This window comes from Ambystoma mexicanum, chromosome 1p (assembly GCF_040938575.1).
Source record: "Ambystoma mexicanum isolate Mex_15411 chromosome 1p, UKY_AmexF1_1, whole genome shotgun sequence".
Classification (NCBI taxonomy): Eukaryota; Metazoa; Chordata; class Amphibia; order Caudata; family Ambystomatidae; genus Ambystoma; species Ambystoma mexicanum.
In genome coordinates this window covers 1,465,017,934-1,465,032,998 of record NC_090921.1, presented here as the reverse complement: position 1 = coordinate 1,465,032,998, position 15,065 = coordinate 1,465,017,934, and the positions used below count along the sequence as shown (strand labels likewise).

The window sequence follows — 15,065 nt, the reverse complement described above, 5'->3', positions numbered from 1 at the left end:
AGTTCCAAGTCCAACTCGAGGCAGAGGCTTCCCGAATCCCACTCACTAAAATTGCTACGGAAAAATCAAAATGATGACGTATGAAGTCACGTTTGCTAATGTCCGTTTCTCGCATGTGAACTAGAGACGGCCGCTCTGCTGCCATGCCTTCCAAAGACTAAGGCACGTGACTCTCGGACACGCCCGAACTTACAAATCACGTGATGAAAAGGTCGTTACTAAGGTCCGTTTCTCGAACGAGAACTAGACACAACCTTGCCTATCTAGGCAGAGTCCAAGCCCAAGGCAATCGGCGACTCGGAACAGGAGACCACACAGGGCAAGAGCAGGTAGGTTTGATGCTAGTGTGTTTTCGGACGCCCCCTTGTGAAAGCTCGCAAGGGATCGTCCCCACGTGACAACGCCCCCTTGTGAAAGCTCGCAAGGGATCGTCCCCACGTGACAGTGAGATGTTTGAACCGGACCTTTGTGTAATAAGGCCCGTGCAAGAGGCTTCCACCATCGGGTCGGTGTCTGATGTACTGAAAGGGCTCTTCTTCCATAAACGATGTGTAATTACTTTATCGAATTCTGACCAAAGAGCTGTGATCAGCGTCTCAGGCGCTGGGCAGTTCCTATTGAGTCTCTTCTCTGAGCAGGCATATACAGTTACACACCCAGTTCTGATACGGGAAAGGGTTCAGTCTTGGCATGCAGTGGGCTGGCTGACCGGGACTGAGCTTTCATGACTCTTTACTGGGTTATCGGGGTTGCATTTGTAGGAGACGATGTTGGCGAGCATGCAGCAATGTGAGGGAGAGATGGGTGGGGGGTGTGGTGCGGGTGTCTCCTCAGTGGGTGGGGACTGTGGGAAACAGTTCTTTGGCTTTAGGGGGAACGTTTCTCAGTGGAGGACTCCAAAGGTTCTAGTGACTCTGGCAATCTGTTCTTTTCAAGAATAAGTATAAACAGTGTCTTAACTAAGTTGAATGGGGAAACGAGCTGGTGCTCATCAAGGGGGTGTGCCTAGGTCGCCTACCAGCTCATTAGGCGAGCCCGGCTTAATGGGCTACAGGCAGCCCTTTACAAAGATAAGCAACCTCTCCCGTCTGGGGGAGAGAGTGCTGATCTCTCCATATTAAGTAAAGCGATGCCTGACGGGGACCGCTTCAGCGTTAATGGTGCTGCTGCCCCTTGCCAGGCATCCCTTTAGCTAAAAGATGCAGCAAGATCATGTGGTCGCTGCATCTCTTGGCCAAAGGGATGCCTGGCGAGGGGCAGCAACTCCATCAAGGCTGAAAAGGTGAGGCTGCTGGAAGCAAATGCTTTTTTTTTTTTTGCTGAAGCTCATGCGAATGAGCGTGAGCTAAAAAAAAAAATGACTCGGCTTCCTGCAGCCTTACCTTGATTCCAAAATTGTGGCACCACCCCACAAGCATCTTGATTTAAGGGATGCCTCGTAGGTGCTGGCGTCACCGTTATGGGGGAAAGGTGCGTGTTTTTTTTAATTTTTTTTAAAGGACTGAGTGTCAGAGTCAAGCTTTAGAACAAATACAAATTCTCTAATGGCCGGGGCTGCCAGGGGACATTAGGGTGCCCCGTTAGGGCCCTGCTGCAAAATCATATTTCCGAACCTGCCATGGCTAGCCCCAGCCCACTTGCAGCCCTTATTATAAGAGACAGGATGATAATAGGAGCGGGTCTCGTGGATAGTGTGGCAGATGGTGACCCGTTGTTGTGCTTTCGAAGCATGCGATGATGGAGCAGGAGGGGGTAGTGCCTCTTCGACCAGAGAGGGTGAAAGGTGCAGGAAGCTGTGGGTGGCAATGGGTCTTGGGTAATGTTGGTAGCCCTAGGGATTTCTGGTCATCGCAGTGAGTGTTGTGGAAGATCCGGATTTCAGGAAGGTGTGCCACATTGAAACAGCGGAAGCAGTTCAGGGGAGGTTTCCTTTTCTTTGGTTTGTACGTCAAGTGGATGAGGGTTTGCTTTTGGTTTGCTGCAAGAGTTTTGAACAAAAGGAGGTGTTGCACTTGCGCAAAGTGGGGAGGATTCCTGTCGGCTGTACTGTACTGTGCCACCTTCACATTTTGGAAAGAGTTATGGAGGGTGATCTATGGAGTGCCAACCAGTACAGATTTTGAACTTTTAATATATGAACTTAAGATTATGTTGCAGGAGGGCGGTGGTTGGGTCAAATGAATGGCAAAGGGGTAGCCTTATGTATAATAAGGACCCTGTGTATGTGCATGAGGCCCAAGTGCAATCAGTGAGTGTCTCGCATTTGATTTCCTCTGAGGCAGTTGCATGGATGCAAGCTGCCGGGGAGGATCGTGTTAGGTAGGATTGTCAAGCTCATAGTGGGCTCTTACCTACTCCTGATGTTTCTAAGGAGCAGGCAGTACAGGCACTGGTGGTGGGCAATGCTTTGGTGCTGATAAATAGGTGGTTGTTGTTTATGATGGAGGTTATTGTTCCTTTCAAACGCAGAGTAAGACTGAAAAAATGATAATAGTTAAAGCGTCCGAGAAGTTTTTGACTAACATCAATACTCCACTTCAAAATCCTATCTTGAGCGATGGGTTCCAATGACCTGACTAATGTTAAAAACGTTTCCATGGCATATACAGGGACCCTTCTTCTTCCCTGGTGTTAACAGATGCATGCAAGAGGAGTGGTTGAGTAACAAGATCTGTGCATGGCACCTGGTGTCATGTTGATGGTTGGAGGCCTTTGAACACGGGGACACTGTTGATTTTCTTAGTCCTCAAATTCATGGCATCTCTTCTGGAAGGTCATCCGGTACTGTTTAAAACTGACAACCAATGTTCTGTCTCTCTCTGTTTTATGTGTTGGTGGTTCGTCGTAAGGTAGAATAATGTTTAATGAAGAGCAGTGTAAATGGGATGCACATGTGGATTTCACATATTAACGAGATCATTCACTGACCGATGTGTGAACAGAGATATTTACTTAGCTCGTGTTGGGTTGCAAATATGTAAGGTGTTTGTGATATAATGGGTGACTGAACGTTTGTGTCTTGGAAGGTTAAGGGTATAAATTACCCCAAAAAAAGGAAACACGTGTTGGCTAGATTATGGAAAACAAAGGTGGATGTAGTGCTTTTACAAGAAACTCGCTTATTGGATGAATCTAGGAAATATCTGAGCAACAATAAGTATCCTCGTGAGATATCGAATTGTTATGTTTCAAAATCAAGGGGAGTTTGTCCTCCTTAAGAAGGGACTTATTCTTAAGATTGAGAAAGTGATGATGGGTGGAGGAGGTAGGATACTTTTAGTTGACATTTTTTATAGTTGTAAGGTTATTACAACTGGATGTGTTTATGGTCCATGTCCCCCAAATAAATTATTCTTTGACACTATTACGCGGTTGCTACGTGATATGCAGGGTGACACAATTATAATTGGTGGAGACTTTGTGTTCTTGATCATGCTGCGGATCGATCAGCAGTGTGCAGATTCACGAATTATGGGATCAGTGGAGAGTTTGGTTTGTTCCTTGAGAGATTCAATCTGGTAGATGCATGGAGGATTATCAATTCCTCTAGTAGAGAATACTCCTTCTATTCGCCAATGCATGATTCCATTTCCCGGATTGATTGTATACTGATATCAGAGAGATTGGTTGATAAGTTGCTGAGTGCAAACATTGGGGAATGTGAAATTTCTGATCACGCTTTGGTGGATTTAAGGTTGGCAGTTGGTGGAGAAAAATCAAACTTCTTAAGATGGCGCATGAAAGCAGGTATATTAAGAAATGACAATTAAGAAATCACCTCAAAGCATATATTGAGATGTGTTTCAAGGAAAACATGGGTTCTACGGATATTCAAACTGTGTGGGCTAGTTTTAAGGCTGCCATAAGGGGTGAATTAATTAACAGCAGCTCATACTCTAGGAAAACAGGGTTACATGAGATGGGTAAGTTAGAGGGGGAGTTAGCTGCTTTTCACAGGAAATATGCACAAACAAAAAATACGGAAGATCGCCTAAAGATGTCTCATACACAGGAAGAACTGAAACACAAAACAAATATGATGGCTGAAAAGGGTATCCTTTATTTTTTTTTATTTTTGTTTATGAAGCAAAAGTACTGGGAGAGTGGGGATAAGAGCGGTAGATTACTGGCTAATATACTGAAAGGGATGATGGAATCATCATTTATACAAAATATTGAGGATGCACAGAGTGAAATTGTTATTAAGAATGCAGACATTTGCCAATGTGTCCGTTCATATTACAAAGCTATTTACACGGAAGATACCTTTCCATTAGAGTCAGAAATAGACCTTTTTTAGCGAATTGGAGCTTCCCAAATTAAAAACTAAAGCTGTAGGGGCATTGGATGCAGAATTTGAAATAGGAGAGATCTTAAACGCCACCAAATAACTTAATGTTGTCAAGACACCAGGATTGGATGGTTTGCCTTAAGAGTTTTATAGATAATTTGTGGATACGCTAGCTCCCATTATGTGTGATCTGTTCAATGATTTTCACCTGGAAAGGGACCATATGCCTATCAATGCGGGAAGCCCTTCTAACACTGATTGCGATATCAGGAAAGGAGCATGAGAAGTGTGGTAATTTATAGAGCCATCTCTTTACTTAATGTGGATATGAACATGTTCTCTAAAGTATTAGCTAATAGGTTGGATAAATATATTGGGGACCTAATACACAAATCGCAAGTACGATTTATGAAGAATGGGTCTGGGTATGATCATATCAGGACCTTTATTGATATATCGGGATTCCACTTTTAGAGAGATGTATGAGTGGTGATTTTTGAGGATTTGAACTGTAAATGGTCTGATTTTTTTTTTTTTAAAGTATTTGGGGGTATACCTCGTCAGGGACTTGAAAGGAATGGCTGGGTTAAATGTTGATCTTTTGATTAGTGACCTATTTAGATATATCAGAAAATGGGAGAGTTTGAATCTGGGAATTTGGGCTAAGGTTAATGCCATTAAATGACTTTATTGCCAAAAGAGTTATATATAATCCAGTCACTTCCCTTGCCTTTTACTAAGAAATTATTAAAAAGGATTGATAATACATTTCAGAGATTTCTATGGGGTGAGAAGGGGAAAGCCAACATTTCTAAATATATTATGTTGCGTAAAGTAAAGGAGGGTGGATTCTGTTACCTGGATCTGGTTAAGTACCATAGGGGCTTTATTTTAAAAAGGCTGCTCATTATATGGTATCCACGGATAGTTATGAGACAATTTGGCTTACAATGGAGAGGGAGGTATTTCGCCCATTGTAATTGGACAATATTAACTTGGGGGGGGGGGGGGGGGGGGAGATTGGGGAGAATTTCATCAAGACAAGTTAGATTGCAAATCATAAATGCAACACGTATAACTCTAGTTTCTTGGTTGATAGATAATGATCAGAATATTTATCTGCATTCGAAGGCTTCAATTTGGGGTAATCCTAGTCTTCAGCTGGCAAACAAAACTATATTGGAGTAGTTTGTATTTTAAGGATAGGGGACATTATACAGGACAGACGGATGGTTCCCTTTTAGCGTTGCAGAGGAAGTTTGGTTTGGGAATGAGGGAGTTGGCTAGGTATAACAAAGTTAAGATACTTCTGTCAAAGGCTAGGAATGTTGTCTGGTTCACTTGGAACTGAACCTTTCTTATGTAAAGTACTGAAGATACTGCGCGTGGAAATTATCTACTTGCGTCAACCTAATGCCTCCAGAAGATACTCATGTTAAGTCATGGGATAGACTGAAAGATTCAATTGGGATAAAGAGTTGCAGTGGCCAATTTCGGAAGACGAATGGGGGAAGATAGTAAAGGCGGGTTATAGGAGTAAATTGGATTTGAACTTACGCCTAGTTCATCAGAAAATTCTGGGTGGTCTGTATTGGACACCTGTGCGTATGCATGGATTTGGTCTCCTAGATAATGAGGTATGTTGGGGATGTGGGAAAGAGAGAGGGACTATGGTTCACATGATGTGGAATCGTTCGAGATCAATGAGTTTCTGGGGGGATGTGTTAGATTGGTTGGATACGGCATTGTTCTTAAGTTTTCGAGGACACCTTTGTCAACAATTATTTTATCAGCTAGAGGAAGATGTATGACTGCTAGAAGTTATAGGTGTTGAATTAATATGGCTTTAATAGTGGCAGTGAAACACATTTTGCAATTGTGGAAAACTAGGACAAAGTCGCAGGTGGAAGATTGGGTCAATGATATGCAGTTATCAGATTTTGAAAAGTATATGTATTATAGGAGAAATCGGGAAGAGATTTGTTTGGATATCTGGTCGCCCTTTATGGTGCATAGAAGTGGGTTTAGTGAATTGCATCTGATAGCTGCATGTTCGTGTGGGTTATGACAAATATAAGGCGTGTGGGATGTGTCTGTTTTATGTGGGGTGCTTAGCTTCTTTTTTTTCTCCTCCCTTTCTTTCTCTGTTTCTCCCTTTTTTTTTTTTTTTTTTTTTTTTTTTTTTTTCTTGCTTTTAGATCTTATACACATTTACTAATTGTGTATAGAGGGTTGGTGACAATAGGGTAGTGGTATGTTTGTTAATATGCTCATTATCCAATCTTTTAGGAATTACTCTTATCTCATTGATAGTTTGGACTTTCTGTAAATACTAATGTTAGAGATTTTGAGAATTGTTACCTATTGTTGATCCTGTTATATGTTTTAATGGAAAATGTTTTCAACAAAAAAAACTGACAACCATATAGCAACTGTGTATCTGAATGTCAAGTGGGAAGTTGGTGCAAGTCCTTGGAGAACGCAAAATCACGGCTTGTGTTTGTCAGCCTCCTGTAGCTCAAGAGCTAAGAAAGGGTTGGACTGACAGTTGGCATAGTTTTCACGACGTCCCCATCCCCACAAAGGAAGTTATCCTCCAGTAGACCCTCGGGTTCAGAGTAACTGGCTAGATATATTCATGATGAGTTACAATGCGCCTTATTTTTTGTTTTAAATTTTATTGTGAATTTGATCAAATTATGATCTTGCACACATTTACTTCAAATATAAAAAAAAAACTCAATTAATCACATATTACATTACATGTCATATAAACGGGAAAACATTTTTACATATAAAAAGGAGTTTCCGAATTACTTGGGATTGTCAACAAATCCTATTACCGTCAATCATGCCGGCTCCTGATTTTACAATTGCACCCAATTCTTCCAACGTTTTCACAAGTGCATATGTTAAAAGGGTGTCCGTCCCTGTAGACCTAGAATTCCACAGAGAATTTGGATCCATATAGTTATTTACCAGACTAAAACATCTCCCCAAGTGTTTTGGTCTCTTTAGTGCCGGGGGCAATATACAAGTAAGTGCCAGAGGGTTTCTGTTTTCCCCATCCGGCATACAACATTGGCAAATGCCATCACCCTCCTTCTTTTTTTTTTTTTTTTTTTTTTTTTTTTTTCTTTTTTTTTCTTTTTTCTGCACCCTGTTAATTTCCCCCGACTGTAAGCGGTTTAATTTGAATCTTAACCTCTTAAGTGCCATTGAGGTTCCCCCCCCCTCCCCCCCCAGTGCCAATGGTTTTTTTTTTTAAATCGCGGTATTCACCGCCCAAACCCGCCAGCATTTCCCCCCCCCCCCTCATTAACCCCTTAAGTGCCACCGACGAGCCGGCTCGTCGGTGGCAACCTGGAGCGGTTTTTACCGACGAGCCGGCTCGTCGCTGGCATTTAAAGGGTTAAGAAGTATGATCTTGTTATGGGGCACTGAAATTGGTTAAGGTACTTTGGCAGATTACTGAGTGGTTGGTCAATTGAGAAGGTGGAGTGCAGTTTATATTCTCTTGTACGTGTGATGGTATTAATCCAATCCATCTCTCTAAGCCTTTTCTTTACATCTGAAGGAATCTGAGCGTTATTTATTTCCTTCATGAGGCTGTCCGCCACACATAGAATCTCTTTCAGGAATGGTGATGTTCTGTCATCAGATGATTCAATAGATTCTCATGTTTCTCGTAGGTGCCAGGATATTCCTCGGCAGGGTTAGGACCTGCCACTGAAACCAGTGTTCCAATGACAAGAGGCCTAATTCAAATCGTAGTGAGTCCATTGTGGCAGTCTCGGCACATGTTTCCAAACTCTACCCTCCAATCTCTCCAGTAACATGCTGTAAGCCTTCTGTTCTATTTCCATGCCATGACATATTGTATCGCTTTACCCACATAGAAGCAAATTAAAGGTCTTATTGTGAATCTACACATCTTCCACTCATTTCCATTTAGGTGGCCTATTGCTCTATTCTTTTTATTGTGCTCAATAACAGGCAATGTTCTTTTGAGCCAATGCAAGTTGAATCCCATGTAGGTCGATGCCTCCTTGCTCTTGATTGGAATTCCATCCATCACCCGTTTTGTGCCTTGTTTGTTTCCTTCTGATGTTTCCAAACATAATAACGTTGCTTTTCTCCTGATTACTAATTCCATTATTGACCTCTGCATATTCCGATAGTGCTGTCAGTAATCTCTGGGAGAGCCATCCATAAGGGCTATATCATCAGCATAGCATAAGACAGCCAGCTAATAGGGTTTCTGCTCACCTTTGGTCTAATCAGAGCTGCCTTTCCCTGCTTTGAGGTCTGCCATATATAGGTTATAAAGGCAAGGTGCGAAAACGCATCCCTGGCGGAGACCCTTTGACATCGGGGCAACTACTTGTCGCTGATTTAAAGCCCCCCCCCGTCTTTCTCATGGAGCGATTGCCTCCACTCTTCTCCAATGGTTTCTAGAGTTGGCTTTGGCAGTATCATGTCTCTTTTCCTCCGCTTAACAGCACTTTGCTCCTTGTCAGGAGGTTTCTTTGAAATGTTTCTCCTTTGTTGAGGTCGAACATCTAGTATTTAAATATTTTCTTTGTGCTTGCCGTGAAGGCAAGAAACATGGGTGCTGGCTTTTGAGCAACATTAGGTTCCCTGCCATAAGTTACCCAGCTGCATTCAACTACATCTAAGGCACCTTCATGGGCTCAGATTTGGGGCGTGTCTGTTAGTTATTTGTATGGCTGCTACATAGGTGATGCTGCTCATGTTGCTTTTTGTTGTATCATCCAATTGATGGGTTTTATTACTCAAACCTAGCCCAGGTGCTTTTTGGTGGCCTTTTTGGTGGTTGAGTAATGGGTCTGGTCGGGTAGCAAGGATTTTGCTGGAATTTCAGACTGCAAGCTTTGAACAGGTTGTTTGTTCTCCCGTCTGCTGCCTGGCTCGCGTGTCTTGGTGCTGTGTGTTTTGGTGTATGTCTGTCTTCTGTTTGGTTCATTTGTTGTTTGTATGTCTGAGGACGTTTTTGTATTTGTATAGCGCGCTAGGCCCGAGGGCAACCAGGCGCATATCTTAAGGCACAGGGTACAAAAAAAGGCATTGATACAGTTGCAGGCAAAGATTAAATTAACAGGTGCGTATCTTAAGGCACATCGGTGCAAAAGTGGCATAGATACAGGTACAGGCAAACCATTTAAAATTCTCAAGCAAAAAGTGCCAGTAGTACTGGAGTAGTGGAGCAGGTGGCTTAGGCTGGTAGTAAGTGGGGTGTAGAGGATAGCCAGAGCTTGGCTTTGTGTTTGAAAAGCGTAGCGGAAGGGAGGGTTCTGATGGACAATGGCAAGGAGTTCCAGAGTTTGGACGCGAGGACTGGGAAGCTGACGCCTCCGGCAGTCTGCAGGTTGTATTTAGGAATAGTAAGCAATTGTGCTTGGGCAGATCTTAGAGTCTGTGAGGGAATGTACTGAGAGAAGCGGGAAATTAATTAGGTAGGGTCCTGGTTGTTGACACATTTGTGATCAGAGTCAGTGATTTGAGCGAAATTCTTTGGGCAACAGAGAGCCAATGTAAGCTCTTCATATTGTCAGAGATGTGCGCCGACCTAGGAATGGAGAGGGCTGCTCTGATGGCATTGTTTTGGGCGATCTGCAGGTTGTTGAGGTTGCGTTGGTTGGTGCCTTGATAAAGTGCGTTGCAGTAATCAAGTTTAGACATAACCAACGTCCTGGTGAGAGTAATGCAGTTCTGGGTAGAGAGGAATGGGCGGCATGCTGTAATCAGCTTACAAGTGTAGGCCGAGGCAGCGGCGACTGCATTCGTTGGTCGGTTTAGGGACAGTGTGGAATCAAGGTAGATACCTAAAGTCTTGGTCTCTTTAGCCACTTTGATGGAGTTACCATCAATGTTGAAGGTGCTGAAGGATGGGTGAAGCTTGCTAAGTCTTTGTTGGGTGCCAAGGATGAGGAGCTCTGTCTTGTCATCGTTGAGACAGAGCTTGTGATGTGCCATCCATGCTTGGACGACTTGGTATATGTCGTTCAAAGCTTTGGTGTCTGCGGTGTAGTCACCAGTGATGGGGATGAGTAGCTGGGTGTCATCCGTGTAGTTGGTGTAGGTAACACCCAGATAGTCAAGCACATCGAACAATGGTTTGGTGAAAACATTGTAAAGCGTAGGAGATGCGCACGATCCTTGAGGAACTCCACATGGGACCGGAGATGATGCAGTGGGTGAGAATACTCTCATGAGTCTATTGTCCAGGAAGGATCTGATCCAGTTAGTGGCATTTTCCGAACAGTGGGCTGTTGGCATAGGATTTGGCGATTGACCAGATCGAAGGCCGCAGAGAGGTCCAAGAGTAGTAGTAGGGCTAGTTTGACATTATTTTTTAAGTCCTCTATTTGAGTTTTCAGATCTGTTGAGGCTGTTTCTGTCCCATGCCTGGGTCTGAAGCCAGATTGTCTTGTGCCAAGTAAGTTGTTAGTCTCCAAATAACTCTGTATCTGGAGGTAGGCCGCTCTATCGAAGATTTTTAGGAGGAACGGGACCGTGGTGATCGGTCTGAAATTAGTGGGTATGGACGTATCAAGTGTAGGCTTTTTCAGCAGAGGGATGACCCAGGCGTCCTTCAGATTGTTGGGAACAATTCCAGAGTGAAAAGAGGAATTGATGAAGGGAGTAAGGTCATGGGCAGATTCCTTAATGATGGGTGCCAGGCAGGATTCCCCTTGGCAGTTGGAAGGTTTAAGGTTGCGGATAATTTTTTCAACCTCCGAGATGGTAAGAGGAAGGAAGCTAAATGGGGGCTGGGTGAAAGTGGTAGAGGTTTTAGGTGCAAGAGGTTTGGAGAGGAGAGAGTTTTGTTTGGCTTTGACTTTGGCTTGTAAGGTGGTTATTTTAGAAAGGAGAGCATTTTGGATGCTATTGCACCAGGAGCTGTCTTTGTTACAGGTATCTGATATGGGCCAAGGGGATTCTAATTCTTTGAGAATTTTGAATAGCTTCTTTTTGTGTTGGATTCAGCTTGAGAGATGCGCAGGTTATAAGTGTTGTGTGTGTTTTTTTTTTTTTTTTTGCCTGTATGATCGTGTTTTATTGTTTGATTTGTTTTTTGCAAGGTGGATGGCTTGTAATGTGCATGGCATACAAATATTGGTTGCCTCGCTGACTTAAGAGTTTGGGTTTGCCTGGCTTTGATTCATGCTGTGAGGTTTGAGCGGAGCTACATTTAGCGCTCTGCCCGCTCCTAGACATGGGAGCAGAGAGGAATTTGTTTCTGTAGAGAGGTCATTTCCTAGCGGAACAATTGTTTTTTTTTTTTTCTGGAGAACTAAGCACCACACCTCCTATAAAGGGGAGCAAAAGTGAATTCGGCAGGCACATGAAGGTAATCCGGGAAAAGGGGACATCTTCCAACTGCACGGATACTCGCACATACCCACCAATATGCTGTCTATCCTCGACACCAACAAACAATAGAATGCAGCTATTTCCCATGATTAATTTTCAGCCTAGCTGCACACGTAATTATACACCACCATGCGCACCTCCACGATCTTTAGAGGGCTGCTATCCCCCATGAAAAAAAATCTGCATAGCTGCACACATAATCTCATATACAAGCACCACCTCCGCTAGAATGCAGCTGGCCAAGACAATTCGGCCTAGCTGCACACATACTAATGGTCTCTCACAACCTCCACATCACTCCTAGTATGCGTGCAGCTAGACCAAATTTGTCTAATGCTAAGTCGTACACGCACTACTTACCACCCTACTTTCTGGGTCACAGAGGCCGTTCAACCCCGAGCACACTGAGATCATACCAATGGTGAAAGGCGCTATACAAATGCCCAATAGCATAACATTGATTGATATGTAGAAACATATGGCATCTCGTTTGTCTGAAGTCTGTTTATATCCTTTAAAAAAATATTATTATTGTATTGAGCGCAGAGCTAGCTTTGCGAAGCAACAGAACACTTTCAAATCCAAGGGTTAGTAATAATAAGGTTGGGGGAGCATGGGTACATGGGAGTGAGGGTCTTAACCACAGCGGGACTAGGAAAGCAAAGGGAAAGGAAGTTGTGCAATGCCCAGTAAATCGATTTCTTTGTCACATGCCATGTCCATTCTCCCCCTCCCGTCTCTTAGCTGGTAGGCGTATTGGGCTGCTGAGTTGGGGATGTTCATTTCCCCCCCCCCCCCTCATCGAGCCTATATGTTCTTATTTCATAAGTCGATTGTACCAAATGATGATTTCTTTCATCAACAAATTAAGTTCTGTTGTCTCACAGGTTGAGAGTTGGGCAGAGAGCAGACCAAATAAGAAGCATCCACTGCGTTGAGTATCACCTCGCCTTCCGCGTCTTGACTGACCTAATCCGCCACTCGTGGAAATGTGACTGCCAGATCAGTATGCGGGGGCATCGATGAATCACATAAGGAGACTCGAAGAAAGTGCTTACATGAGGAGACTCCAAGAAAGTGCCGAGCACGCACAGAAAGGATCCCTGTAGTCCTGCACGAAAGGACCTGCACCCCATCACGGGTACGTATTCCACTCCATCTCGATGGAGGATAGCCATATCCCTTCCAAGGTATGGCCATCCACCCTCACACCTCTGCAATCAACCGCTACCTGATCTCATATCACCTACCACCTCAGCCACTAGAATGCAGCTAAGTCCCACGATAAAAATTCAGTCTAGCTGGACACATAATCAGTCTCCTTGACTTGCATGTTCTCCAACAGCATTCACAGCACCAAACCACAAGCCTTGGGTCGCTAGCAGAGACTTAGCCACCCCTACCTACCTTCGTACGAGCTAAAATGCACACCCAAACCAATCTCTCATACTTGGGTCCTGCAAGGGTGTTCACCTACAGCACTTTGAGGCCATACCAGTGGCAAAAAAGGCGCTATACGAATGCCACATTACATTACATACTTCATCTTGCCCTTTCACAAATCACAAGGCCGATTTTTGGATGCAGGAAAATGTTACTTTTGAGCTTAGTCCCTGGAGTTGTTTGCATGTACTTTTATTGGAATAACGGAGTTGCATGTGGCCTAAACCAAAACACATTGCTTGGGTGACACACTAATACTCTCTGGGCATTAACAAACACAAAACAGCCTCTGGTTAGGAGGGCACACAATATGTATAGCAGTATTTTTTTTTTTTTTTTGCAAGCTCGTGGGCAAGAGAATGCCACTGTTAACTAACTGGTGGACTGCACATACTTATTCTATTATTTGGGGCCTCATAAGGGAGAACACTTCTGTAAACCATGAAGGAGGCCCAGTGATTTCTGGCATCAAGGCTTCAGTTGAATGTTTGTTTTAACTGGTTCTTCTTTTAAATTCCTTTTGACAATGCTTTTTCTTTGTTTTTCAGTACATTGTATGCTATGGAGGACAAACGGAATATCCAAATAATTGAGTGGGAGCACCTGGACAAGAAGAAATTTTATGTTTTTGGGGTTTGCATGACTATGATGATCCGGGTCAGTGTGTACCCTTTTACACTCATCCGGACCCGTTTGCAGGTTCAGAAGGGGAAAAGCCTATACAATGGCACTTTTGATGCCTTTCTGAAGATCCTCCGTACTGAAGGGGTGCCTGGTTTCTACCGGGGCTTCCTGGTCAACACCTTCACCCTGATCTCTGGCCAGTGTTATGTGACAACCTACGAGCTTACCCGCAAGTACGTGTCGGAGTACAGCAGCAGCAATGTGGTGAAGTCACTGGTGGCTGGCGGCTCTGCCTCTCTGGTGGCACAGAGCATTACTGTGCCCATAGATGTGATCTCACAGCACCTTATGATGCAGCGGCATGGGGATACGCTAGGGCGCTTTCGAGTGCACATGAGGGATGGGAAACATTCGGTGGCTCTGGGGCAGACCAAGGACATCATTGTGCAGATCTTAAAGGTCGATGGACTAAAGGGTTTTTACCGTGGCTATGTGGCTTCTTTGCTCACTTATATTCCGAACAGTGCAGTCTGGTGGCCCTTCTATCATTTCTATGCAGGTGAGTGGGGAAACTAATTGGGATCCATGAGGGTTGCAGTGCTTGTTCCTGAAGATTACATAGTCTTGAGTAAGATTTTGTTTGTTTTTCGGTAGGTTAACCTTGAACAGTGAAGTTTAATACAGCTAGATCCGCAAGCATTCCCAGTAGGAGCTAAGTGAGGCAGTCCCTTAATTCCTCAAATGTCCATGCACTTTCCCAATGTCACAAGAAAGAAAAGACCCTGCTGTTCAGGAAGGACTTGGTGGCAGCAGAAGCCCACGCCTTACCCTCTTGCTTCTTAATAAATCCACTGCTACAAATATCAGAATTCTGGTCCAGCAATTGCTTAAGTGTTTGGACTAAGGCTGAGGAGTAAGGCCTGTTTTATTTCAGCCACACTTGTGCAGTGTCAGCTCGTGAGTGGTGTGATGAGCGCTACATCAAAACTAATAGACCTCCCCATCTTTCTATTATGGTTGTGAGGCTGTTCCCTTTGACCAATATGCTGCCCTGCCAACTTTAGTAGGTATAACCTGATGCAACGCTGTTGGAGACTTAAAGTGACACTGAGGGGCGTTGCTAATGCATGAGGTTTTCACGTTTTTGTGCTTTAAAGGAAGTCGTGTTGGAGTTTAGAAACTGGAGTCTCGGTGCAAAACTAAAATTGATATTTTTCCCTTTGTGCATAGGACACCTAATAAAAAACATGAAATATGGTGGGTTTTCCATGAACCTCACTTGTAACACAATGTTGCTCTAATAGTTAGT

The 15,065-nt window shown here is 43.8% G+C and overlaps 1 protein-coding gene across 1 annotated transcript in view; it reads left to right on the top strand.

Moving 5' to 3' along the window:
• Positions 1-205: 205 nt before the first annotated feature.
• The window catches only part of SLC25A44 (solute carrier family 25 member 44), a 62,062-nt gene continuing 47,202 nt past the window's right edge, over positions 206-15,065 (top strand). The window contains exons 1-3 of the mRNA XM_069607116.1: positions 206-329; positions 12,577-12,830; positions 13,681-14,315. Of these exons, the coding sequence (XP_069463217.1) occupies positions 13,694-14,315 (622 nt within the window). The 5' untranslated portion in view covers positions 206-329; positions 12,577-12,830; positions 13,681-13,693. The remainder of the gene's footprint in view (positions 330-12,576; positions 12,831-13,680; positions 14,316-15,065) is intronic.